General features: G+C 53.5%; 1 protein-coding gene across 1 annotated transcript; it reads left to right on the forward strand.

Moving 5' to 3' along the window:
• On the forward strand, positions 1 to 27,855 carry MAP7D1 (MAP7 domain containing 1; the record flags this gene model as incomplete). The annotated part of the gene is made up of 18 exons (XM_080691382.1): positions 1 to 46; positions 18,059 to 18,409; positions 18,576 to 18,644; positions 20,960 to 21,123; positions 21,788 to 21,902; positions 23,297 to 23,407; positions 24,492 to 24,614; positions 24,711 to 24,865; positions 24,971 to 25,119; positions 25,653 to 25,978; positions 26,198 to 26,375; positions 26,459 to 26,597; positions 26,682 to 26,786; positions 26,992 to 27,045; positions 27,236 to 27,278; positions 27,372 to 27,462; positions 27,559 to 27,752; positions 27,824 to 27,855. The coding sequence occupies 18 exons, from the start codon at positions 1 to 3 to the stop codon at positions 27,853 to 27,855; spliced, it is 2,445 nt and encodes an 814-aa protein (XP_080547508.1).

The following is a 27,855-nucleotide window of genomic DNA, read 5'->3' on the forward strand; positions in this document are numbered from 1 at the left end:
ATGGAGAGCGGCCCGCACGCCGAGCCGCGGCCGGGCGCAGCCCCAGGTACGCCGGGGGCCGCGCGGAGGCCAGGCGGGAGCGAGTCGGGGCGGCGGGAGGCCGGGCGGGGACCCCTCCCCCGCCGCGCCCGCTGGCCACTTGGAAGTTTAAAAATAAAGGCTGCGGCGGCGGCCGCGGCTCCGGGCCACCGACGCATCTTCTGACAGCTGCCCCCTCCCCCACCCCGGCGCCCGGACGCCCCGGGCGGCGGGATCCGCGGGGACCGGTCGGCGCTGTGGGTGACCCTTCCGCCGCAGCCCGGCGTCTCCGCGGTTCCCCGCCCCCACCCCGGCCGAGCCTTCCCGGCGCTGAGGATATACTCTCTGAGCCGGCTTCTGAGAGCCCTCCCCATCCCGCGTGGGCACGTGTGGCCCTAGCCTGAATATGCATGTTGGGGGTCCAGCGTCTCAGGCCTGGCGCCTTGCATACCGAAACCTGGGTCCTGATGTCCCCACGCCCAGGCCCAGACCTCGCCCCCACCCCATCCGTCCAGCTGCCGCGCAAAGGGCCTGTTGCTGCAGCCGGCCGGCCGGCGAGGGGAGGGAGAGGAGGGAGAGGTCTCTAGCGGCGGCTGCCAAGTAACCGGCCGGATAAAGGCGAGGGGGAGGGGGAGGCGGCATTGTTTGGGGCGAGGGCGGGAGCTGGGGAGTGGGCCGCCTCCCCGGCAGCCAGGCCTTCTACGGAGCCCACCCAGCCCGCTTTAGAGGGAAGGGGAACCGAAGTCAATCTGCCGGTCCTTCCCAGCCTCTCGGGGTCCAAGTCTCACACCGCAGAATGAAGTTCGGGCTTCAAGCCCGCACTTCCCCGGACCTGCCACATCATTCCCCAGCCTGGGACTTTGAATCACACACACACACACACACACACACACACACACACACACACACACACACACTGTCTCCAGGAACCAGACCACCAAAGCTCCCCTCCCCACCCCTCACCCCACCAACCACCAGTGCCCAGGACTTCTGCAAATCCCATTCGATGTGGGAGCAGCTGATGAGGGGGTGGGGACGGGTTTCTGGTTGGGCCTAGTGTTGGAGGGAGGGCTCTTTTTCTTTCTTCCTGGAAGGGGAGGGAAGAGCATGATTACTGAGGGCCCAAGTTTTGTTCCCACTGACTCAGGGGGGAGTTGGTCCCATCCCCACACCCGTGGAGTGTGAATCCTAATCCCTGTCACCTCCCTGGCCCCTGGGGCCTAGACTCAGGATGAAACATTGTCTGTGGGTGCTGAGAGCCCAGGAGAAGGTGGGGCCGCTTGTCTGTGAGTGGGCTCCTCCCCATAGCAGCATGGGTGCTTGCAGGGCTCTTGTGGGTGTGGGAGCTATGAGGGGTGGCTACTGTCAGACTGGTGGATTTCAGGAGGCTTGTAGGCTGTGCTGGAAACAAAGGCGTCTGGGCCTGTCTTGGCTCTGCTGACCCTGAGAGGGGACACCCTGAGAGGCCCAGCCTGGCTCATCCATCTGCTAACTGGCCCTGTGCACCTGCGGGTCCCTGACACTGGTGTGTACATGGTGCCCTGTTTGGGGGTGGTGCTGTAGAAGGCCCGAGAGGTGGCTTGTTTATAATTAGGGAGCTTGAGTGAGAGACTGGACTGAGTATGAGGGTGTGGGTGGGATTATTGGCTGAACCGAGGTGGGGGGCAGAGGGGAGGGTGGGGAGCTGCCTCCAGGTCCTGGGCTGAGAAGACTTTTCTTTGCGCAGGGGTCTAGATGGAGATACACAGGAACCTGGGTCAGGATGGTGGCTAGGCCCTACACAGAAATTGAAAGCGACAGGACTCCCCAGTGAGGCCAGGGCTTCCTGGGAGTCAACGTCACGCATACAGCATGTGTTCTAGGAGAGTCTGAGGCTGTGAGTACAGGGGCCATCGCCCCTGCGCCCCTTGAGTTTCCGTCATGCACTTGTACACTGAGCACTGACAGCAGGCCGCGTGGGGTAGGGAAGTATGGCAGCCACTGAAGTCCTGGATGGCCATCCCAGTTAGCCACCTACTGGCTGCTGGACCTCCTGCAAGTGATGGCCTCCTGGAGCCAGTCTCTGCCCCGGGAAATGGGGGATGCTATCGCCCTTCTTGGGGTTTTGTAAGAGTTAGAGATGATGAGCCTAAAGGAACCTGGCACACAAACACCAGACACCCATAATAAAGTGTTATTACCATTATTGTGGTTAGGCTCTTTGGAATCGGTGCCAGCAGGTAAGTATGAAATACGGGGCAAGGTGGGGGTGGGAACTGGAAGACAGTTCGTTCAAGAGGGCAGACTCTGGAGTCAAGCAGTGTAGGTCTCAATTCTTAACAGTACCGTGTGACCTCAAGCAAGTCGCTTAACACATCTTGAGCTTTCCCATCTGTAAAATGAGAATAATACTCGAAATGACCTCACCGAGCCTTTAGGATCATTAAATACGATGAACATGTACAACGCCTAGCCTGGGCCTGGGCACAGAGTTAGTTAGTGCTCAATAAATGCTATCGCTCTGGTTTTTGTTGGTGTTATTTCTAATTCCTTCAGGGGCCTGATGAGTTAGAACTTCAGGAGGTTAAATAGGACAGAGGGCTGGGGGAGGGAGTTCTAGACAGCCACGAGCCAGAGTATGTCTGGGAAACAGGGGCCCCTGCAGCTTTCACGGGGCAGCCGGAGTAGGAGAGAAGCCTCAAGAGATGGTGCAACAGCCACCCTGCACGCTGCTGGTGCCAGCTCAGTGCTGGCTGGGCTGACTGGTAGAGAATGGAGTCCCTACTCCGGGTGGAGCTCCTAGCTTGATGAGGGAAGGCAGATGTGTGTTCACGCAGGGATGTTCGCTTGGAGGGAAGCCAGGTGTAGTGGTGATAGGTGGACGGTGGGCCGTGCCTGTGGAGGGCTTCACGGAGGAGGAGGCATTTACAGGGGGCCTGAAATGATGAGTAGAAGTTGGTGAGCCCGGGGACAGTGGGCTGCAACTCCACATAGGGCTGGAGCCTGGCTGGCCCCTCCCACTGACAGCTTCCCCCTCCCCTGTTCCTCCTTGGGCTGCTGGGCCCAGTAATTAGAGGCCTCTAATGAGCCCCTAATGTGCAGCCATGCATATGCAAATGAGGAAGGGGCGTGAGGCCAGCCTCATCCCCTCCTCCCCTGGATGGGCACCTGCTGTTGGTGGGGCAGGGGTGAGGGAAGGGCGGCTGCAGGCAGGGCTCAGACTGGAGTGAGAGCACTGGAGGGCTGTCAGGGCAGGTCTCAGGCCTCACCAAGCCTGGAAGTGAGGTGGCAGACAGCTGGAAGCCATGTCCTTGGGTCCCCACTGGACCTCAGGGGCCAGGGAGGGAGCCGAGGAGCCAGGCTCAGATAATGCAGCTTTGTTGGCCGGCGGTAGCTCTGCCTGGCACCCAGGGCACAGCCTCCAGTGTTTCCTCACCTCTCAGCTGCAGCTCTGCCCAGAGCGAGGCAGACAGCCTGGCAGGCAGTAGGGAACACAGTCTTGCTGCCCCCATTAGTGCCCCTCACCAGCTGTAAGAGGCGCAGACTCCCTGGGAAACCGGGTTAGCCCACTTGCTGTCTCCCACTCCTATCTGTTAAGGGCCTTGGCTGCGCCGGGCACAGCGCTCAGCATACCACGTGCACTGTCTCATTTGTTCCTCATTGTTCCTCATGACAGTCCCATGAGTAGCAAACTAGTATTATCCCCATTTTACAGATGAGGCGCAGAGAGGTAAAGCCACACAGCTAGAAACTGGGAGAGGCAGGATTTCACTCGGGTCTGACTCTAAAGCCTGTGCACCAAAACTCTATATTAAATTACAACGGCCGACTTCTCTTCCATAACTGGTCTTCACTACCCACTACTTCACTACACGTGGGCATCGTGGTCTAGGGGACCCCTGGCCTCCTCTCTGGCAGGCAGAAGCAGCCAGCAGCACAGCCTGTGGCGTCTACCAGGTCCTAGTCCCAGGCAAGTTGGATCAGGAGGTGGTTCAGACCCAGGTGGTGGTGGCAGTCAAGGGAGTAGACATCCTCAGGCCTGGTCCTGGGCCTGGGCCTCTGCCCTCCAGATCTGGGCTCTGGCTCCAGCTGCCCTGGTGGGGCCGAGGGAGGGACATGGTGGAGCCCTGGCTGCTGGATGGGGTAATTTCCTGCCGCCTAAAATAACAGGAAGTGGGTGCTCCTGATTGGAGGCTGGGAACAATGGCTGCTGGCCTGGCCACAGAACTCCTTCAGATGTGGAGTCTCAGTAGGACTCCTGGTTCTACAGAGCCAGGGCCCAAGCCGAACTGCTGGGGCTGGCTGCTCCCTCCCAGGCAGCCCCTCTCAGCTGCTGGCTCCTTCTAGTCCAGGAGTAGTGCTGCCCCTAACAGTCTCCCTGTCCCAACCCCACGGTCAGGCATCATCCTACCCATCTCTATTCTCCAGCCCAGATCTTTCAGGAGGGGAAACCCAGGAGGTTGCCCCACTGAGTGGCAGACTTAAGAGTAGGCTGTCATCCTGAATCTATTCCAAACCCCGCCTTTCCTACTCACCAGCTGTGTGGCTTGAGCAAGTGTCTTATTCTCTCTGAATCTGTTTCCTGACTTGTAAAGGCAGTACTGTTATGTATCATATAGAATTTTGGAGAAGATTGAAAGCACAATGAGTTTGCATTTATTTATTTATTTATTTTTATTTATTTATTTATTTATTTTTGGTGGTACTGGGGTTCCCGGAAGCCCTTCTACCTCTGGGCTACACTCCCAGACCTATTTTATATTTTTGAAACAGGGTCTCTTACGCCAGCGCGGCTGGCTTCAAACCTGCGCGATCCTCCTGTCTCCGCCTCCTAAGCGCGGGGATTACAAGCGTGCGCCACCACACCCGGCGAGTTTGCATTTAGCTGGGCCTGACATAAGCCTTAGCTGTCGCTGTTGTTAATCGGACTTTCCCTGAGCCCAGGTAGAGAAGTGTCCTAAAGCCACACGTGGTGGCACACGCCTGTAACTCTAGTACTTGGGAGGTTAAGACAGGAAGATCCCAAGTTCAAAGCCAACCTCGGCAACTTAGTAAGACCCTCCTTCAAAATAAAAAAGGGCTAGGGGCATAACTTGGAGGTAGAATGCTCTTGGGTTTAATTCCTAGTACAAAAAAAAAAAAAACCACAAAAAACAAACAAAAAGAAACTGGGTATCTGTGTATGTCTCTGAGGCTTCACCTGGCTCGGGTAGGGGGGGCGCACACACCCGTGGATCTGTGTGTGTCTGTGTATCTGGTATTCTGGATCCCAGCAGTCTGTTTGCTGTGTGTGTGTGAGAGGGAACCAGACACAGAAGAAGGCATCTATTTCCCATCACACAGGCCCTGTCTGCCTTCTGTGTGTCTCTCCCTCTGACGTGTGTCCATGTCTGTCTCCCCGTGTCTTTGTCCCTATGCCTGCTTTCCTGTTTTCCTTGGTCTGGTCTGGTCTTGTCTCCAGGAGCTGCCGTGAAAGCCAGGAAGGCTCTTGCTAGTGGTGCTTCTCGTCCGTCCTGCCTCCTCGCTGCGCACCTGCCTCTGCCTCCCCTCCTACCTGCTGCCGCTACCCCCAGCTATCACCTGGGCGCTTCCTTGCTCTGCTGTGCCCCCCCTGCTCCTGCCCAGGCACCTCACTTCCTGCTCCTGTTGGCCGGCCCAGGCAGGAGCCTGCCTTCCTCACATTCCTGTGCTCTGAGCTCAGTGCCTGCCTGCCCCACCTGCACCTTCACTTTTGTGGGGGAAACCTCCCTGGGGGAGTCACCGAATCACTTCCTTCTTTAGGGAGCAGGCAGGAGCCTCCGGAAACGGTGATGTGACTGCCTACCAGAAACAGGATGACAGGGGTTTTGTCCTTAGACAGTGCTGGGTTCAGGTATTCATGTCTGACACAGACATGAATACTCCTCTTCACCTGAGTAACAGTTCTCACCTAGGAAATGGGGGCATCGGCCGTAGTTTCCCTTTAGCTAGGTCATAAGAATTGAATGAGCCGGGCGTGGTGGCGCACACTTGTAATCCCAGCATTTGGAGGCTGAGGCGGATAGCCTCAGCAACTTGTGAGGCCTTCTGCAACTTAGTGAGACCCTGTTTCAAAATAAAGAATAAAAAAATAGGGCTGGGGGTGTAGCTTAGAGGTAGAATGCCCCTGGGTTCCATTCCCTGACCCGCAAAAAAAAAAAAAAAAAAATAGGGCTGGGGGTGTAGCTCAGAGGTAGTAAAGCCCTTGGGTTCAATCCCAGTACTGAAAAAGAGAGGGGGGAGGGAGGGAAAGTGCCTGGTGTGTGATAGGACTTAAGTAAGTTAGTTTTTTGTTTGCTTGTTTTTCCCTGACATGGGACACACAGGATGCAGATAGGATCATGTGTAGGGTTTAGAGAGATAGATCTTGAAGAACCTTGGGGGTCTGACTGCCCTGTCTGTGTAACTTTCCATAGTCCATCCACCCATCCATTTGTCCAGGTATCCACTAGATAGTCACAGGACTCCTCATGTGTGCCAGGCAGGGCCTGTAAGAGGCTCTAGGGCTGCAAAAAGACCCAGCCTGTCCTCTGGTTGAGCCCTCACCCTAGAGGACAGGAAGAGAGAGACTGAGTTATCATTGGGCCACACAGTCTTGTCACTGTTTGGCCCAGCAGGATCCTGGGGTGGGAGGAGGGAGAGACTGCCAGCTCCAGAGGGTGAATTGGGGACTTACCGGGCAAAGACATGTGACAAGCCCAGTGAGGACTTGGCCCCAGTCTTTCTCCAGACCCTAGGAATAGTCCCGCTCGCGGTTCTGGGAAGACAGGACTTTTTGACCCTGCAATGCAACCAGCTCCTGCATCTTTGTCCTGCTAATGCTTTTTTGCCAAGAAATAAATACAAACTATCTGTCTCTTATCCAGTTCTTAGCAAATACTTGTAGTGGATATCAGCATAGCAAAATAAAACTGATAATGGCTAAAACCTCACAATGGGGTGTGGACCAAAAATAAGATAATATTAAGCAGCTAAAGCTGAGTGTGGTGGTGCACACCTGAAACCCCAGTCTTCCAAGTACTTGGGAGTACAGTTTTGAAGCCAGTCTCAGCAATTTGGTGGTACCCTTAGCAACTTGGCAAGACTCTGTTTCAAAGTAAATAATAAAAGCTGAGCGTGGTGGTGCACACTTGTAAACCCAGTATTTGGGAGGCTTAGACAGGAGGATTGCAGGTTTGTGGCCAGCCTCAACTATTTAGTGAGGCTCTCCACAACTTAGTGAAACCCTGTTTCAAAATACAGAATAAAAAATAGGGCTGGGGGTATAGCTCAGAGGTAGAATGCCTCTGGGTTCAATCCCCAGTACTGCCAAAAACAAACAACAAAAAAAGGAAATAATAAAAAGGAGCTGGGCATGGTGGCGCAGGCTTGTAATCCCATCATTTGGGAAGATCGCAGTTCTTGGATAGTCTCAGTTACTTAGTGAGACCCTCCACAACTTAGTAAGACCCTGTTTCAAAATAAAGAATAAAAATTACGGCTGGGAATGTAGCTCGGAGGTAGAATGCCCCTGGGTTCCATCCCCAGTAACAACAACAACAACAACAACAACAACAACAACGAAAAGGCCGGGAGTGTTAGCCTGGAGATAGAATGCCCTTTGTTCAACTCCCAGTACTCCTCCTCCCCAAAATTAAGTAAGCAAAGTATCACATTTGATGACTGAAAATGAGAATAATTAAGGGGTGGTGGCACATGCCTTTAATCTCAGCAACTTGGAGGTTGTAGCAGGAGGACCACAAGTTGGAGGCCAGCCTGGGCAACTTAGTGAGACCCTGTCTCAAAATAAATAAAGGGGCTGGGCATGGTGGTGCACGCTTGTAATCCCCACGCTTGGGAGGCAGAGACAGGAGGATTGCACAGGTTCAAAGCCAGCCACGTTGGCTTAAGAGACCCTGTTTCCAAATAAAAAAGTATAAAAATAGGTCTAGGAGCGTAGCCTGGAGGTAGAAGGGTTTCCAGGAACCCCAGTACCACCACCAAAAAAAAAAAAAAAAAAAATAATAATAATAATAATAATAAAAGAAAAAAAGAAAGTGGAAGTTATTAAAAAGGGCTCAAAAGTACCTTACCGATAATTAACCAAGTAATTAATTTGGCTTAATACAGTTTGTTCCCTGTAACACGGTCTCAATGACATTTTGTCAGGGTTGGCAACATTCTGAAGAAATATTTGTATTCAGGGTCGATAGTCTGCCAGGTCACAAGAGGAGTTCCAAATGTCCTGTTTGCCTCCCGAGAAGTTTTTCTTGTTTAGCCGCTGGAGTAAACACTCAGTATTGTTTTTGACTTCTACCTGAGTGCCTTAGTCCAGGAAGCCACCCAGACTCTTGAGATGGAGCTGTTTTGCTCCCCTGAACTTCAAGTGTTGGTTTCTTTGCAATAAACCGCGGCACGGCTCTCTATGGAGACCGAGAGCACCTGCTCTAGGCCAGGGCGGCCCCGCCCACACCGCTTCGCTCTCACTCGCCAGCGTTTTTTGACTGGTTTTTTGACTGTCTCCGTGCTCTTGGCACCACGGTGGCTGCTGTGATACAGCGGTGAGCAAAGCAGAGGTGGACCGGCCCTTGCAAGGGCTCCTTTACTGCGTGGGAGGAGGCTGGCAATACAGAAAGAACCCCACAGAGAAGATTAAAGTGGTAACACTGAGCGGGGCTTGAGGATGAGGGCAGGAGGATCATAAGTTTGAAGCCAGCTTCAGCAACTCAGTGAGGCCACCTGCAAGTTATTGAGACCCTGTTTCAAAATAAAAAATAAAATAGGCTGGGTAGCTCAGAGGTAGAATGCCCCTGGCTGGGTTCAGGCCCCAGTAGCATGCACACAGGCAAGCGCAAGCGCGCGCACACACACACACACACACACACACACACACACACACACATGCAACAGTGATGTACTCCCAACAAAAGCTCATGAGGCTGCAGTTATGTAACAATGAAGGAATTTATTCTCATAAGAGAAGCCAGGCCCTGGGAGTGGTGGCATATGTCTGTGATCCCAGGACTTGGAAGACTGAGACAGAAGCACAGGTTCGAGGACAGCCTGGACAACTAGTGAGAAACTCATCAACCTGGTGAGACCTTGTTTCGAAAGAAAAATAAAATAGGGATGAGGGTATAGCTCATTGGTAGAATGCCCCTGGGTTCAATCCCCGGTACAAATAAGTAAATAAAATAGGGCTGGGGGTATAGCACAGAGGTAAAACACCCTTGGGTTTAATCCCCAGTACCATGATAGATAGATTGATAGATTGATAGCGAGTGCGCTGGGGGTTTAGCTCGGAGGTAGAATATCCCTGGGTTCAATCGCCAATACAAAAAAAAAATGTGGCCCAGAAGGCCTCCCTAGGGAAATGATGACTAAACTAAGATCTGAAGCATGAGTAGGAGTTAACTAAGACGGGAAAGAACATGTACAAAGGCCCTGTGGCAGGAAGGAGCTTGAATGATTATCCAAATTTAAAAAAAGGTCAGTGTAGGTGGAGTTCAGAGAGCAAGTGGGAAGCAGGGCAGAAGAGGTTTCAGTTGCTGGAGGAAGGGGCAGGAACTTCATACTATGCCGGACCCTTGTAGCTTGGGTCCAAGCATTCTGCCTTCATCTTCAGAGCGGTGGGACACCACTGGGAGGCTTCAGGGGGTGAAGAACATCGTGATGGGATCTGCATTTCGAAAAGGTTGCACAGTAGGAGCTCAGTGGAAAGCAGAGCGGGAACGGGTGCGGTAGCGTGGCACCCGGCGGTCATCCAGGTGTGACGGTGCCATCTGCCAGGGTGGAGTTCATTCATTTCTTCATTTCCCGGTTATTCATGGAGTGTCTGTGTGCCCGGCTCTGTTGGCCCTAGAGACAGAACAAGTAACAAAATAGATAAAAATTTGTGCCCTCCTGCCTATAGTCTAGCAGTGGGAGACTGGTAAAATGGGGTAATGAGCCGGACATGATGTCACACACCTGTACTCCCCGCTACGCAGGAAGATGAGGCGGGAAGGTTGCCTGAGCCCAGAAGTTTGAGACCAGCCTGGGCAACAAAGCAAGACCCCATCTCTAAAAAATAATACAAACAGCCAGGCATGGTGGCGCACACTTGTAATCCCAGCTCTTGGGAGGCTGAGACAGGAAGATCGCACAGGTTCGAAGCCAGCCTCAGCTACTGAGTGAGGCTCTCAGCAACTTAGTGAGACCCTGTTTCCAAATAAAGTATAAAATAGGTCTGGGAATATAGCCCAGAGGTAGAAAGCTCCTGGGTTCCACCCCAGTACCCCCCCACACACACACACACTACAAACCAAAAAAGAGGGAGGGAGGTCGATTTTTATAGAGAAAAAATGGAATAGGAAAGAAAAAGAAAAAATGTACAAGTGGAAAGGAAATGGAGATATCCATTTTGTTGTTGTTTTGGGGTGTGTGTCTGGGGATTGAACCCAAGGGCATTCTACCTCCGAGTTATGCCCCAGCCCAACTTTTTATTTTTATTTTTAAACAGGGTCTCACTAAGTTGATGAGAATCTCACTACTTGCCCTCGAACCTGGGATCCTTCTGTCTCAGTCTCCTAAGGACTGGGATTATAGGCATGCGCCACTGCGTCCGGCTTGTTTGAGATTTTGTTTATTTTAGTACTGGGAATTGAACCTAGAGGCATTCTACCTCCAAACTGTGTCCCCAGCCCGATTTGATTTCTTTATTTGGAAACAGAGTCTCACTAGGTTTCTGACAGCCTCACTACAGATTACAAGCATGCGCCGGCTTGAGTTTGTGTGTGTGTGTGTGTGTGTGCGCGCGCGCGCGCGCGCGCGCGCTGTGGTCCTGGGGATAGAACCCAAGGGCTTTCTACCTCCAGGCTACAATCCCAGACCTATTTTCTATTTTATTTGGAAGCAGGGTCTCACTAAGTTTCTGAGAGCCTCACTGGAACCTGCACGATCCTCCTGTCTCGGCCTCCCAAGTATTGGGATTACAAGCGTGTGTCAGCTTGTTTGAGGTTTTAAATAAGGTGCCCAGGGAAGGATTCATTGAGAAGTAGCAATGAAAGAGAAGAGGAGGAAGAGGAAGAAGAGGAAGAGGGGGAGGAGACACTGATATGAAGACCTGAGGACAGCAAGTGCAAAGCCTGCCCCAAGCGGACAGGGAGGCAGGGGAGGGCGGGAAGAGGCCAGGAGGCCAGGGCCTGGAGGCAGGTTGGATACCATAGAGCCTGGCAGGCCACCATGATGACTTTGGGCTTTCTTTGGAGGATTTTGTCAGAGGGTGACACGATCTCACTTATTTTTAAACAGAGCTGATGTGTTGTGAAAAGACTGAAGGGGAACAAAGAATGGGAGCAGGGAGCCTTGTAAGGGATGGTAATAGTGAAGGTGGATCCTAAAGTTGATAGGAGGGCAGATCATGAAAAGCGATCGGGTGTGAAGAGAAAAGCCAAAAGGGTTTGCTGGGAGATTTGATATGGGATGTAAAATACGAGTCTGAAAGGGGCCGGAAGTGATGGCCCATGCCCCGACCCCCGTACTTGGGAGGCTGAGACAAGAGGATCGCAGGTTCAAGACGAATCTCCACAAACTTAGCAAGACCCTGTTTCAAAACAAAAAGTAAAAAGAGCCGAGGGTGTAGCTCGGAGATAGAATGCCCTTGGATTCAACCCCCAGTTCCATAAAGAAAAAGGGAAGGAAAAGCAGAGTCTGAAGTGGCTCCGAGGCCTGAGAAGCTGGAGGGCTGGGGTTGCCTCTCCCGAGCTGGGGAGAACTGGAGGAGGAGGGCTTGGGGAATCAGCAGCCCGGGCTTGGCTGTGTTACACTGGGGCATCTGTGAGACATCAGGAGTGTCAAATAGGGAGCTGTGTGATCGAAACTGGTCCTCCAGGGAGAGGCCTGGGCTGGAGAGACAAATTTGGTGTCATCAGCAGAGGGATGGTATTTAAAGTCTTGAGTCTCGATGAGCTCACCAGGAGACAGCCTGGGGACAGGGAAGAGAAGCTCCCCCACTGTGCCACCGAACCCTGGGCCAGGCAGCAGGGGGTTAGGAAGTTAGGGAGAGAGGACAGAAGTCACCGCCAGCAAGGCAGAAGAAGCAAGGGCAAGCCAGGTGGGCGTTTCTAGAAGCAAGGAAGGGCCAGCCGTGTCCAGTGCCTTGGAGAAGTCAAGCCAAGGATGGGAGCCAGGCTTCCGGCTTTGGCAGCCTGGAGGCCACTGGTGACCTGAGGAGAGCAGGGTGGTGGAGCTCTTTGGCAGAAGTCAGGAGAAGGGGACAGATTCTTCTCGCAGTTGTTGCTTGACGAGTCCCTGCCGGGGGCCGGAGACGACGTCTCCACTCACTGTCTGTCCCAACAGCTCGGTAAGGAAACCGAGGTGCAAATGGGCTCAGTTTGCCCAGGGTCTCTTACAGAGTGCGGATCCTGCACCGCACGCTGTAGTGTGCAGCCTAGATCTTCGGATGCTGCTGTATGTGACGCTCAACGCAGGCCCCTTCTGGGCACCCTCACTGCCTGCCCCCTCCCTTCCTGAGGCTGGCCCGCCCTGCCTCGTGGGCGTGATTTGCCTAGGTGTAGACAAATACCCGCCTACAGTTTTCCTTGCAACACCTGCAACACGCACAGGTGCTTGGAGACCAGTCTTGGAGACCGGCAATACACAGGCCTCGCCCTCTGCCTTAAAGCTTATAATCTTCCCCACCCAGGCTTTGGCCCAGACAGTCCTGGGTTCAAGTCTGCACTCTGCCACATCCTGGCTTTGTGGCCCTGGGCAAATCTCCCCGCGTCTGCGTAATGGGTGAGCGCCTGTGCTCCCACTGGGTTCTCTGTGCTTTGCAGTTAAGGAATCTGCAGCTGGCTGGGGAAAAAATAGTGAAGAGGTACTCATCTCCAGCTGGAAAGCTGGCAGCCTTCATGGGCTGGTAGAGGTGGAGGGTGCACTGGGGAGACAAGGTCTGGCTGGGGGGGCCCAGAAAGATGGGAGAGAAGGATGATGGGAAGTAGTGTGAGCCTCAGTAGTGTCTTTGTCTAACACCTCTTACCTCATCCTGCCCTAAACACACGCAGGGGTGTCCTGGTGATATAGGCTCCTTCATTTACCCGCTGAGTGGCCTCAATTACCTGGCCTCTTTGTGCTTTACTTTCTTCTTCTGTATGAAAGAGATGTTTATCGCCTCTCCATAAATATTGTTAGCCCAGGATTAAGACAAGTAAGTGTAAAATGCTTTGCACAGGCATAGAAAGCTCTCAATAAACATACAGGTGTTGATGGCACGCCTGTAATCCCGGTGCTTGTGAGGCAGAGACAGGAGGACTGAAGTTGCAAGACCAACCTCAGCAACCTAGTGAGACCCTGTTTCAAAAGAAAACTTTCTGAGCTGGGAATACTGGCACACATCTGTAATCCCAGTATGTAGGAGGCTGAAACAGAAGGAGGATTACAGGTTCAAGGACAGCCTCAGCAAGTAGTGAGATTCTTGTCAACCTAGCAAGAACCTGTTTCAAAATATAAATTAAAAAACAAGCCAGGCATGGTGGTACATGCCTATAAACCCAAAACTTGGGAGGCTGAAGCGGGGAGATCCCAGGTTTGCAGCCAGCCTCAATTTGTGAGGCCCTCTACAATTTAGTGGGACGCTGTTTTGAAATAAAAAATAAAGTCAGGCGGGAATGGTGGCGCATGCCTGTAATACCGGTATTTGGGAGGCTGAGACTAGAGGATCACAGGTTTGCCGCAAGCCTCAGCTATTTAGTGAGGCCCTCTGCAACTTAGTGAGATCCTGTTACAAGATAAAGAATAAAAAATTGGACTGCACGCTGGGAGTGGTGGCACATGCTTGTAATCCCCGCGCTTGGGAGGCAGAGACAGGAGGATCGCGCAGGTTCAAAGCCAGCCGCGCTGGCTTAAGAGACCCTGTTTCCAAATAAAAATATAAAAAATAGGTCTGGGAGTGTAGCCCGGAGGTAGAAGGGCTTCCAGGAACCCCAGTACCACCCCCCAAAAAAAAAAATTGGACTGGGATGTAGCTCAGAGGTGGACTGCCCCTGGGTTGGGCTGTGATATAGCTCAGTGGCAAAACACTTGCCTTGCAAGTGCACTGCCCTGGGTTTGATCCCCAGTTTCAAAAAAAAAAAAAAAAAATGCCCCTGGGTTCAATTCCCAGTACTACAATAAATAAATAATAAATAAAATAATTTTTAAGAGGGCTGGGGATATAGCTCAGAGGTAGAATCCCCTCAGGTTCAATCCCTGGTTCCAAAAACAAAAGTTAATAGCTGTGTTATAACTTACATTCAACATAGTACGAAGGTAGGTAGGAGCTGAACCTTATAGACAGGAGCTGTTGCACAGAGAGGGTGTGTGAGTGGCCCAGTGTCGGTCACACAGTTAGTGGGGGAAACCAGAATTTATATATGTATATGTATGTATGTATGTATGTGTAGTGGTGTGTGTGTGTGTGTGTGTGTGTGTTTGCTTGGGATTGAACCACCCAAGATCATTCTACTTCTGGGCTGCACCCTCAACCCTACTTTATTTTTTATTTGTTTTTGTGATATTGGGGATTGAACCCAGGGGCATTCTACTCCACAAGGAAAGAGAGTAATGTGTTGTTGCTGGAGCATGAGTTATGCTACCCACCTTACTGACATTCCTACCAGGCTGGGCTCCTTGAGCCCCTTTTTTTTTTTGGGGGGGGGGTACTGAGGGTAGAACCCAGGGGGTTTTCTACCTCCAGGCTATATTCCCAAACCTATTTTATACTTCATTTGGAAACAGGGTCTACGTTGCCGAAAGCCTCACTGAGTAGCTAGCTGAGCCTGGCTTCGAATCTGTGCAATCCTCCTATCTCAGCCTCCCAAGCACTGGGATTACAAGTGTGCCACCATGCCCAGCTAGACCTTTTTATTTTATTTTATTTATTTTTTGGTGGTACTGGGGATGGAACCCAGGGACATTCTACCTCGAAGCTATACCCTCAGCCCTATTTATATTCTTTTTTTTTTTTTTTTTGCAGTACTAGAGATGGAACCCAGGAGCATTCTACCCCCTAGCTACGTCCCCAGCCCTATTTTTTATTCTTTATTATTATATATATTTTTTGGTGGTACTGGGGGTGGAACCCAGGGGCCTTCTACCTCTGGCTACACTCCTAGACCTATTATATATATATATATATATATATATATATATATATATATATATATATATTTAGTGGTACTGGGGTTCCTGGAAGCCCTTCTACCTCCGGGCTATACTCCCAGCCTATTTTATATTTTTATTTGGAAACAGAGTCTCTTAAGCCAGCAGGGCTGGCTTTGAACCAGCATGATCCTCCTGTCTCTGCCTCCCAAGCGCGGGGATTACAAGCGTGCACCAGCACGCCTGGCCTATTTTATATTTTTTATTTGGAAACAGGGTCTCTTAAGCCAGCAGAGGCTGGCTTCGAACCTTCGCAATCCTTCTGTCTCAGCCTCCCAAGCGTGGGGGTTACAAGCGTGCGCCACCACGCCTGGCTTATTCTTTATTTTGAAATAGGTCTTCACTGAAACAGGTCTTCACTGAATTGCAAAGCACCTCACTAAGTAGCTGAGGCTGTCTGCAAACTGTGATCCTCTAGTCTCAGCCTCCCGATTGCTGGGATTACAAGTGTGTGCCACCACGCCCGGCTTTATTCTTTATTTTGAAATAGGGTCTCATTGAGTTGCAAAGGGCCTTACTACATAGCTGGGGCTGACCAAGATCCACGATCCTCCTGTCTCAGCCTCCCAAGTGCTGGGATCACAAGCATGCACCATCATGCTTGGCTCTTTGAACCCATTTTAAAGACATGAAAGCTGAGGCTGAGAGAGGTTGAATGGCTGCTCAAGGTTACCTGTTGGGGAAGGGAGCCCTCCTTCAGTTTTAGATGGTGAAATCAGAATTGGGCTCTCAGCTGACTGACTCTGAAGCCTGTCTTGAACCACCTGTGGCTGGCATGTACTCACATATGTGCACACGCATGCATGTGTGTTTGCCAAATTGTGTGTCTTCCTTGCTTTGCATTTTAAATGTTATCTTATATAGGGTTCCTGGAGTATTATTATTTTGTGTGTGTGGTATTAGGGTTTGAATTCAAGGCTTCTCTAATAACTGAACTACATCCCCAGCCCTTTTTTATTTTTATTTTGCATTTGATTTTTGGGGGGTGTTTTTTGGTACTGAGCATTGAATCTAGGGCATTCTACCTCTGGGCTAACCCCCAGCCCATTCTATTTTATTTTAATTTTTAATTATTTTTATATTTATTTATTGTATTTATTTTTCATGGCACTAGAGATGGAACCTAGGGTCATTCTACCTCCCAGCTACACCTCCAGTCCTATTTTATTCCATTTATTTATTTATTTGTGGGTCTGGAGATGGACCCAGGGGTATTCAACCTCTGAGCCACACCCCCTGCCCTATTTTTTATTCTTTATTTTGAAACAGGGTCTCACTAAGTTGTGGAAGGCCTCACTAAGTAGCTGAGGCTGTCTGTGAACTGCAATCCTCCAGTCTCAGCCTCCCAAATGCTGGGATTACAAGCGTGCATTACCACACCCGGCTCTATTCTTTTTTTTTAATTTGATTTTTTTTTTTGTGGTACTGGGTGTGGAACCCAGGGACTTTTTTACCTCCAGGCTATACTCCCAGACATATTTGGAAACAGGGTCTCACTAAGTTGCTGAGAGCCCCACTAAGTAGCTGAGCCCGGGTTTGAATCTGTGTGATCCTCCTGTCTCAGCCTCCCAAGCGCTGGGATTACAAGCATGCGCCACCATGCCCGGCTTTTCTTTTTATTTCAAAACAGGGTCTCACTAAGTTGCAGATGGCTTCACCACATTGCTGAGGCTGGTCACGAACATGCAATCCTCCTGTCTCAGCCTCCCAAGTACTGGGATTACAAGTGTGCACCACCACACCTGGCATGTTTAGATATCTAATACTCTTTTTTTTTTTTTTTGGCAGTACTGGGGATGGAACCCAGAGGCATTCTTTCTACCTCTGAGCTAAACCTCCAGCCCTATTTTTTTTATTCTTTAGTTTGAAACAGAGTCTCACTGAGTTGAAGGGGGCCTAAGTGGCTGAGGCTGGCTTCGAACCTGTGCAATCCTCTGGTCTCAGCCTCCTGAATGCTGGAATTACAAGCATGGGCCACCACACCTGGCTAATACTCATGTTTTTGTTTTTGTTTTTTGGGGGTACTGGGGGTGGAACCCAGGGGCTTTCTACCTCCAGGCTATACGCCCAGACCTATTTTCTATTTTTATTTGGAAACAGGGACTCACTAAGTTGCTGAGAGCCTCACTAAGTAACTGAGGCTGGCTTCGAACCCATGCGATCCTCCTGTCTCAGCCTCCCAAGCGCGGGGATTACAAGTGTGCGCCACCATGCCCGGCAATACTCATGTTTTAAAAGAAGAAATCTGGACTGGGGTGTAGCTCAGTGGTAGAGTGCTTGCCTAGCATGCTGAGTTCAATCCCAGTACCACATACACCAAAAAAAAAAAAAAAAAGGAAGAAGCAGGAGTAGTTGTGCACATGGCTGGGGCCCACTGTGCTGAGAAGACTAGCTATCCTTGCATTCCGCTCGTGCTGGTGCTTATGTCCCCTCATAGTCAGCCCCATGTAACCCAGACTGGCACCCTCTGGAGCCAGGCAGAGTTGGGCGCTCGGAGACGGTCATTACCATTTGGTGCGCCCCTTTGCACATGCCCTCCTTGCTCTACCACCTCCAGCTCGTCCTTCAGGTCTCAGTGTGGCTGACATTTCCTCAGGAAGACCACAGGTGCGGGTTCACTGTCTCCGCTGTGCTGCCCGAGGGCTGGCACTTGCTCTCGACTGTGCCTGCCCTGCTGGGGGAAGAGCTCCACATACAAGCGAGGAATCCCAGCCATTTCCTCACCATGATATCATTAGTGTCTGGAACACATTGGGCCTGGCACATGGAAAGAACATGTGTGAGCAATGAGTTAATTCTGTTGGGCAAGGGGATAGCTGCGTGCTGAACCAAGGGCATAGATGCACAGCCTGACACTGTCTTTTCTCCTGTATTGATCTTTCAGCTGTGGCGGCTAGGATCCCCCCAGAGCCAAGACCTTCTCCAGAAGGTGACCCTTCCCCGCCGCCACCGCCACCACCAATGTCAGCTCTGGTCCCTGACACTCCTCCAGACACCCCTCCTGCCATGAAGAACGCCACTGGCCCTAAGCAGCTCCCAGTAGGACCAGAGAGCCCCCCAGGGCAGGTAGACGCTAGGCCAGCACCCTTAAAGGAAGAATCCCCTTCCTCAGAAGCAAAGAGCAGGGGACCCACCCCGCCAGCCACAGGCCCACGGGATGCCAAGCCTTCTCGAAGGAGCAGCCAGCCATCCCCCACTGCAGTGCCAACCTCCGACAGCCCTCCCGCCAAGCAAGGTATGTGCGACGTCCCCTTGGCTCACCCTAGAGCCAGGTGGTGCCCTTCTAGGGACTTCCATAGAGATGGGGACGGATAGAGGGGTGAGGCCTGGAGGGGAGGCCTGAGGCTGACTGCTTCTCCGGGAGATCCTTGACCTGTCTGTTCTTGTTTCCTCTGCTTCAGATGGAAAGAAGGCAGGAGAGAGACATAAGTTGGCAAAGGAGCGGCGAGAAGAGCGGGCCAAGTACCTGGGTGAGTGCTGGGAAGCATCGTCATCACCTTCATGGGCATCACCACCCTCAGCATCCTATGAGTAACGCTGAGGCTGCTGCAGTGCTCTGTGTGAAGAATATCACATGCATTTTCTTAATCTTCTCCACCCATTTATTTTTTCCTTGTGGTACTAGGGACTGAACTCAGGGGCATTCTACCTCTGAGCTACACCCCAGCCCTATTTTGTAGTCTTTATTTTGAAACAGAGTCTCACTCAGTTGTGGAGGGCCTCACTCACTAAGTAGTCAAGGCTGGCCGTGAACCTGCGATCCTCCTGTCTCAGCCTCCCCAAGTACTGGGATTACAAGTGAGTGCCACCACGCCCAGCTCTCCACCCATTTTTTAGAAGAAACAGGCCACAAAACTGTGGTATAGCTGAAATTCAGACTGCGACTCATTCCACCTTAAATTCATGTTCTTACCATATGGAAGTCTGTCCAGTAAGCCCCCACGTTAGTTGGGGCTCTCACACCAAAAACCCATTTTTTAGCCAAGCATAGTGGTGCAACTTAGCAAGGCTTTCAACAACCTAGTGAGACCCTGTTTCCAAGTAGCTCAGAGGTAGAATGCCTCTGGGTTCAATCCCCAGGACCAAAAAACAAAACAACACAGAAAACCTCATTTCTTGCCAGGTCTCACCATACCTGTAATCCCAGTACTTGGGATGCTGAGAAAGGAAGATCACAGAGTTGAGGCTAGCCTCTGCATCTTAATTTAATGAGACTCTCAGTAACTTAGCAAGACCTTTTTTTAAAGTAAAAAATAGCCAGCGTGGTGGTGCACGCTTGTAATCCCAGCATTCGGAAGGCTGAGACTGGAGGATTGCAGTTCGCAGACAGCCTTAGATACTTAGTGAGGCCCTTTGCAATTTCGTGAGATGCTGTGTCAAAAATAAAAAAGCCGGGCGTGGTGGCGCACGCTTGTAATCCCAGCATTTGGGAGGCTGAGACCGGAGGATCACGGTTCGCAGACTGCCTCAGCTACTTAGTGAGGCCCTCTGCAACTCAGTGAGACCCTGTTTCAAAATAAAGAATAAAGCTGGCCATGGTGGCGCACACTTGTAATCCCAGCATTTGGGAAGCTGAGACCAGAGGATTGTGGTTCGCTGATAGCCTCAGCTACTTAGTGAGGCCCTCTGCAACTTAGTGAGACCCTGTTTCAAAATAAAGAATAAAAAATTGGGCAGGGGGTATAGCTTGGAGGTCAAATGCCTCTGGGTTCCATCCCCAGACCCGAAAAAAAAAATTAATAAAAAAAGAACAATAAAAAATAGGACAAGCCGGATGTGGTGGCGCACGCTTGTAATCCCCGCGCTTGGGAGGCGGAGACAGGAGGATCAAGCAGGTTTGAAGCCAGCCATGCTGGCTTAAGAGACCCTGTTTCCAAAAAAATATATATAATAGGTCTGGGAATGTAGCCCAGAGGTAGAAGGGTTTCCAGGAATCCCAGTACCACTAAAAAAAAAAAAAAAAAAATAGGGCAGAGGGTGTAACTCAGAGGTAGAATGCCCCTAGGTTCCATCCCCAGAGTCGCCAAAAAATAATAATAAATAAATAAATAAATAGTAAATAAAATGACTAAAAATAGGCTGGGAGTGTAGCTCATAGTAGAATGCCCCTGGTTTCCATCCCCAGTACTGCAAAAATTTTTAAAAATAAAAATAAATAAAAAAGCCGGGCATGGTGGCGCACACTTGTAATACCTGCGCTTGGGAGGCGGAGACAGGAGGATCACGCAGGTTCAAAGCCAGCCACACGTGCTGGCTTAGGAGACCCTGTTTCCAAATAAAAATGTAAAAATAGGTCTGGGAATGTAGCCCGGAGGTAGAAGGGCTTCCAGGAACCCCATTACCACCAAAAAAATAAATAAATAAATAAATTAAATAAATAAATAAATAAATAAATAAATAGGGCTGGGGATATAGTTTAGAGGTAAATTGCCCGTAGGTTCATCCCTAGTACTGGCGGGGGGGGGGGGGAAGAGAGAAAGAAAAAGAAAGAGCTGGGGTGTGGCTTAGAGTTAATATGGGCATGGGATTGATCCTCAATACCAAAAAAAAAAATCTACTTTTCCTTTAGCCCTCTGAGAACATGAGGCCCATGCAGGATGAATGCCTGCCCTGGGCCCTGTCTTGGGGAAGCCCTTGGATGGACGAGGGTGTCCAAGAGTGGAAGCCCCACCTAGGTGGGCAGGAGAGACTGCTCAGGGCTGAGGTGGCAGGCAGGGATATGAGCTTGACCCAGGCCTGTCCCACGTTGGCCAACCCCTCACCCATCGGGCTCCTTTTCCTGCAGCGGCCAAGAAGGCAGTGTGGCTAGAGAAAGAGGAGAAGGCCAAGGCGCTGCGGGAAAAGCAGCTCCAGGAGCGCCGGCGGCGGCTGGAGGAGCAGCGGCTCAAAGCCGAGCAACGCCGGGCGGTGCTGGAGGAGCGGCAGCGGCAGAAGCTGGAGAAGAACAAGGTATGCTGGTGCTGGTTCTGACTGGATCTGCACAGATCTGTGCACACACGGCCCACGTGTCCCTGTACTGGAGGCGTGTGTGCATCAGTGTTGCTGCCTCCTCACGGTCCCCTCTGGGTTCACATCTACTACCGCGAGCCTCCCTGCACTATGCCCCATCTGCTCCAACACATGCCGTGACCATGCCCATGCATCTGTTCATGTGTGTGCACACAGGTGTCTGCGGGCATGTGCCCAGCTCCGCCACATGGAGAGAGCCCTGGCTTAAGCCATGTTAAGGCAGTGAAGGAAATGGCGGGCTGGCCCTGCCTGATGGCCATAGGCTAAAGGAGAAATGTAGTCCCGAGGTCAGAACCCTCAGCGCCAGGGGTACACACCTTGTCCAGGAGCCCTGGACAGGGAGAGTCTCACCCCATCCTCAGAGAAGCAATTCACACCCCAGAAATGACTCAAGCACAGAGACAAGCTCTCCAAGGAGTCTGAAGGGATCTGTTGCACATGGTCCTTAATCGCAGCCAGGATCAAGTAACCTTAGTTACCTGCAACCATCAGGAGATGCTTGGGGGTAGGGCGGGGAGTGGAATTGTCACAGGAGGGAGAAGGCTACTAGGTATGATGGATGATGCTGAGCCCAGACCTTTCTCCTCTCCCCACCTGCTCCCAGGAGCGTTATGAAGCAGCCATCCAGCGGTCTGTGAAGAAGACGTGGGCCGAGATCCGGCAGCAGCGCTGGTCCTGGGCAGGGGCCCTGCACCACAGCTCCCCAGGACGTAAGACCAGTGAGTGGGCTGGAAGGGCAGGTGGGTGAGTGGGTGAGACGAGCCTGGCAAGGTGGGGGAAAGGAGCAACTTCTGTACAAGCAGCCAGCTGCTTCCTAGAGCAGGTGTGTCTTGCTTCATGTGACTTGTGTCTTCTGAAGTGGTCTGTAAACCAAATCGTCCCTTCCCAAGGATTTCCATTATCAAATCAGAGATCGATTCTCTCCATTTGGTTTGCTCTTCAAACCTCTGTCATTTTAGGAGTAGCCTTCTTTGCTCCTGTCATTTACATTAGTTGGTGGTACATAAAAGAGGACTTTAATACCCTGCAGACACTGGATATTTAAAGAAAACTGTACCCCCTGTCTTGGAAGGTAGATTCTTTTGTCTCTGAGTTTTCTTCATGTAGACTCTTCATGGACTTTAGTCTGATTCTTTGCTGGCATGTATGTACCACTGGGTCTAGCTGTCTTTATGCAATAGTTCTAGCTCTAAGCCTCCTGGTGTATGTGCTCGTGAGTCTGTGTCGTGTCGCTTGATATGTTTGCAATGGTGTGTTTGCTGCCTGTGTCCCTCAGCGAGGGCTCCTAAGTCAGACAGACGTGGGTTCCAGCTCAGGCACTTGCGGTGTGACCTTTAACCTCTCGAAGTCTCACTTTCTTCACCATGAAATGGGGATGACGGTGCGACTTGCCTCCGAGGTTGTAGGTAGATGTTTGGAGGACCAAGTGAGGTAGTGTGTGTATGGTGCCCAGCACAGTGCCTGGCACATGGTAAGCACCAACATATGTGAGCCGTTATAAGTTATTTTGGTTAGATGGCTTCGATGTGTTTGCGCCTTGTGTGCATCTGGGCCTGACACCTTATCTGCTCGCTGTGTTTCTCTGCACGTCTGCGCATGCTTGTGCATGCATAAGTACCTCCCACCCCGTGTCTGTGTCTGCATGTCTTTGTCTTTGTGTGTCTCGATGAATATGTGGGTTTGTGCAAGTGACGGTGGCTGTGTGGGCTCTTCTATTTAGGAATGCCCGTGCATTGTCCCCACTCGTGGGCGTTGTGTTCATAGTGCCTTGGCTGGACAGTGCCGGCAAGTGGCCATGCTGAGTAGTCGTGGGGAGAGGCTGCAGCCCCAGCTAGGGAATGGCTTCCATTGCTCTGGCCAGGAAGGCTGTAGTTCCTCTAGATTCACACCATCTCCTCCCTCTGCTCCTTCTCCGTCGGCTCCCCCAACTCAAGTGGTCTCTGATCACCTACCTCCCCTCCTCCCAGGGCCAAGTTCACCTCCTCCTCCCCATCCTGGACTGCCCACTCCTCCCTCTCCCACCCTTCCCTCGGAGCATCCTGCATGGAAGGCCTCAGTGCCCCCCCTGGCTCTTGTCTGGCCCGGCCCTAATGCCGTGTCTTTTCCCCTCCAGGTGGGAGCAGGTGCTCCGTGTCGGCAGTAAACCTGCCCAAACACGTGGACTCTATAATCAACAAGCGGCTCTCAAAGTCCTCTGCCACGCTCTGGAACTCCCCCAGTAGAAGTAAGAGAAGGCCCGGCCTTCGCCCTCTAGAGCCCCTTGTAGCCCACCAAGCCTCCTCCAGAGCTCGGCAGGAGCACCAGTCCTGGAGCCCTCACATACTCCAGGTCCCCGTCCCATTCTACCCGACCCGGGCTCTGTGCCCTTTGGGGGAGCCGGCATTTGGGTCTGGACCCTGAGGACAGAGTCGTGCCCTGCAAGAAAGGAGAACAGAGACAAAGGACAATGGCCCAGAGGACAGAGAGCCTGGCAGGGGCCTCAAGAGCAAGTTGGGGGGTAGTGGCTGGGGGAGGGGATGGGCAGGCATCCTTATCTCTAACCACAGCCAGCTGGCCTGGGCCAACCTTAGACAGGTGGCCTTGCCCCATGTGTCAGACTGGCCTGGGTGCTGTGCACTGAGGGTTGGGGTTATTCTGACTCCACCCTGGAGGCCATGCAACCCTGCCCTCTCTGCTTTTGGAGCCCCAGCCCAGGCCTTGGGTGGTTCCAGAATTGTGGCCATCCAGGGTGACACAGTCCCTGCGTTCCCACCATGCCCTGGTGCTTACATATGAAAGAGCCATGGTAGGAGTTATTTATAATTTTCTCCAGCTTTTGTTTGGTTGCTCTGTTGCCTAGCAACCAAATCAGCTGCTGCACCAACCCCACCTGACTGAGGCTTAAAAATAACCAGGCAGCTGAGATGGAGCAGGGTGGCCTAGGGCAGCCAGGCCTCCTAGCAGCCTCTCCCCAGCACAGGGACAGAGGAGTGCAAGGACCCTCAGTGTGCCAGATCCATGCAGCATGCCTCCCCCAGGCCAGCGCTCTGAAAGCGGAAGAGGCATGGCCCAACAGAGGGACTTAGGAGAGGCAACTGGGTCCTCCTCCAATCCCGTGTGGTGCCAACATGTGCTCACAGTTCTGAGCCCTTTCACCTGGGGAGATGGGTAGGCTTAGACCCTGAGGGGATGCAAGATCTTGCCCCAGAAGCTTTGTGGCTGGGAGGTCCAAGTGTGGCCCCTCGTGACTAGTGGGGGCGGGGACAATACCTGCTCTCCCCCATGCCTCTGCCTGCGGTGACGGGCTTCGCCTGCTGTTCTTCCCCCAGATCGCAGCCTGCAGCTGAGCGCATGGGAGAGCAGCATTGTGGATCGTCTGATGACGCCCACCCTCTCCTTCCTGGCTCGGAGTCGCAGCGCGGTCACACTGCCCCGCAACGGCCGCGACCAGGGTAGGGGCGGCGGCCCTGGGAGACGCCCCGCGAGGGGCCGGGCAAGTGCCAGCCTCACGCCTGGGCCGCATCCCGACCGCACTCATCCTTCCGCAGCCGTGCCCGTGTGCCCGCGCTCGGCCTCTGCCAGCCCCCTGACGCCATGCAGCGCCCCCCGGAGCGTGCACCGCTGCGCCCCTGCCGGGGAGCGGCGCAAGCCCAGCGCTGGGGGCAGCCCGGCTCTGGCTCGCCGCCGGCCCGAGGCCTCACCGGTGAGTGGCCACACGGTGGGGACTGGCAGCCGGGTTCTGGCTCCAGAGTGCGGGCGCCACTGATCTCTGCTCCCCTCCTTCCATCCTTCCCTGCCTCTCGGCCAGGTGCAGAAAAAGGAGAAGAAGGACAAGGAGCGGGAAAACGAGAAAGAAAAGAGTGCCCTGGCCCGGGAGCGTAGCCTCAAAAAGCGCCAGTCGCTGCCCGCGTCCACTCGCCCTCGCGTCCCCGCAGGGGCCGCCTCCTCGGGACTCAGGTGGGCGGGGCGGTGGGCGGGCCTGTCCCCTGGCCACTCCTCGCTCATTCGCACCTGTGGGCTGGGCGCTCTAGACTGAAAGGAATGACAGCTCCTTGAGGGCAGGCTTTTCTTTTTCTGCCCAACCCCCATCTCTAGCCCTTTTTCTGTCTCCTCTCTTCCTATTTTTTTCTCCTTCCTCTCTTTCATGATTTGATTGCTGCCCCAACACCTAAAATAGTGCATGGTACCTGGCAAGCCCTCCTTGTGCACTGTTAGATGAAGTGATGAGCCGCCAGGTGTGTTCTGGGTGAGCCAGACCAGGCCCAGCTTTTGCTCTTATTAAGTATGCCGCTTCTTGAGGAGTCAGGCAACCAAAGAATCTCACAAGATGGAATGATTTGGGCTTTGGAGGGGGAATAGGCGGAGGGTGCTGACCCAGCCTGGGGGAAGAGATACCTCGCTAAAGCAGTGACACGCTCAACATGCTTACGAGTGTGTGCATGCTTCTGGGCCCTGTACCCTCCAGTTCTAACCTGTACCTCCTCTCTCAGCCCCAGGTCCAAGACCCGGCCCTCCTCTCCCTCCACATCCTGGCACCGGCCCGCCTCCCCCTGCCCCAGCCCAGGGCCAGGCCACACTCTGCCTCCAAAACCACCATCGCCCAGAGGCACCACTGCATCACCCAAGGTGCGGGTCCGGAGGAAGGAGGAGGCGAAGGAGAGCCCCCGCGCAGCAGGGCCTGAGGACAAGAACCAAGCCAGAGGCAGGGCCAGTGAGGAGAAGGAGCCAGCCCCTGCCTCACCAGCACCCTCGCCCGTGCCCTCGCCCACCCCAGCCCAGCCCCAGAAGGAGCCACAGGCAGCCAAGATCCCTGCAGGTGGGCATGGAGAGCCAGCAGAAGGCAGAGAAGCTAGCTTTGCTCGTGTGGGGCGTGGTCTGGGGTGTGGGTCACCAGAGATGTCTGGGGACTGGGTGGGCGAGAGGAAGAGGGGGCCCTTGTCCACAGCAGGTCCAGGGAGCACAGGGGCATGCAGGGGTGACGGGTGTGCAGGCCTGTGCAGGTGTGCGCTGACTCCTGGTGCTGGTCCCACTCTAGATGCTGCTGTCCCGACCTCGTCCCCAGCCCCTGCGCCTCCAGTGACCCCTAGCAAGCCGATGGCTGGCACCACAGACCGAGAAGAGGCCACTCGACTCCTGGCCGAGAAACGGCGCCAAGCCCGGGAGCAGCGCGAGCGTGAAGAACAAGAGCGGAGGCTCCAGGCAGAAAGGGACAAGTGAGTGTGCCCTCGGGGGGTGGAGGGGACCCCATGGGGCCCAGGGAAGAGGCAGACTGAGCCTCGGTTTCCCTGTCCTCCAGGCGAATGCAGGAGGAGCAGCTGGCACGGGAGGCCGAGGCTCGAGCGGAGCGGGAGGCCCAGGCCCGGAAGAGGGAGGAGCAGGAGGCCCAAGAGAAGGCGCAGGCGGAGCAAGAGGAGCAGGAGCGGCTGCAGAAGCAGGTGCCTGGCTAGGGCTGGGGGTGGGTGCCCCGGTCCAGAGGGAAGGCCAGAGCCAGAGCCAGAGCTCACAGGGGTCTTTCACAGAAGGAGGAGGCTGAAGCCCGGTCCCGGGAAGAAACAGAGCGCCAGCGCCTGGAGCGGGAGAAGCACTTCCAGCGGGAGGAGCAGGAGCGGCAGGAACGCCGGAAGGTGTGCAGGGAGGGGCACGGCGGTTGGGCGGGGCCCGCGGACCCAGCCTGGAGCATATAGAGGGCGGGACAGGGACCTGCGGCAGGTTCTGGTTCCTGGCCTGCTGTGGGCTGGCAGGGCACTGAGCTCCAGGACCCTGGCTGGCTAGGGGGAGGTTTAGGATTAGGCCCAGGCTTGGTCTCACTGCCGTGGGGTCTCCAAACAGCGTCTGGAGGAGATAATGAAGAGGACTCGGAAGTCTGAAGGTGTTGAAACCAAGGTCAGGAGTCCTGGGTTGGGAGTGGGAGGCAGGGTTAGGGGAGGAGGCTGAGGAAAGGTATCAAGAGAAGGAAGGAGCCTGGGGCCAGGGGTGAGAGGCTGGGCTGAAAGTGCAAGAGGGAAGAGTTGCAAGACCGTCCAGGTGGCTCTAGATCACCCTGGAGCCTGACAGCCCTTCCTCTTCGAAGCAGAAACAGGACAGAAAGGAGGAAAAGGCCAACAATTCTGACCCAGGTAAAGCCCCTCATCTCTGCCCCTTTGCCACCCTGTCCTCCACCTGTCCCCTCCCTAGCCTCTAGCTGATGGATGATTCCTCCCTTGCCCTAGACCCCATGAAAGCTGTGGAGCCTCGGCCCTCAGGGCTGCAGAAGGAGGCTGTGCAGAAAGAGGAACCAGCCCCCCAGGAGCCTCAGTGGAGGTACGCGCTCCAGGTCCAGGGACTCTGAGTCCCGGCTGAGGGGCGGGCAGGGCTTCACTGGCAGGTGGAGGCTAACTGTGCCCCCTGCATCCACAGCCTGCCAAGCAAGGAGCTGCCGGGGTCCCTGGTGAATGGCCTGCAGCCTCTCCCTGCACACCAGGAGAACGGATTCTCCCCCAAGGGACCCTCTGGGGACAAGAGTCTGGGCCGAACACCAGAGGCACTCCTGCCCTTTGCAGAGGCAGAAGCCTTCCTCAAGAAAGCTGTGGTGCAGCCCCCGCAGGTCACAGGTAAGGACCCTGGCCAGCTCCCTTCCCAGCAGCCTTCCTGCTCTCCCCCTGCCCTGCCTCTTTTCCTGCAGCTTCCCCAGAAGCCTCTCCTGCTCCGTCCTGA

The sequence above is a fragment of the Muscardinus avellanarius genome (genome assembly GCF_963383645.1).
Source record: "Muscardinus avellanarius genome assembly, chromosome: 3".
Taxonomy (NCBI): domain Eukaryota; kingdom Metazoa; phylum Chordata; class Mammalia; order Rodentia; family Gliridae; genus Muscardinus; species Muscardinus avellanarius.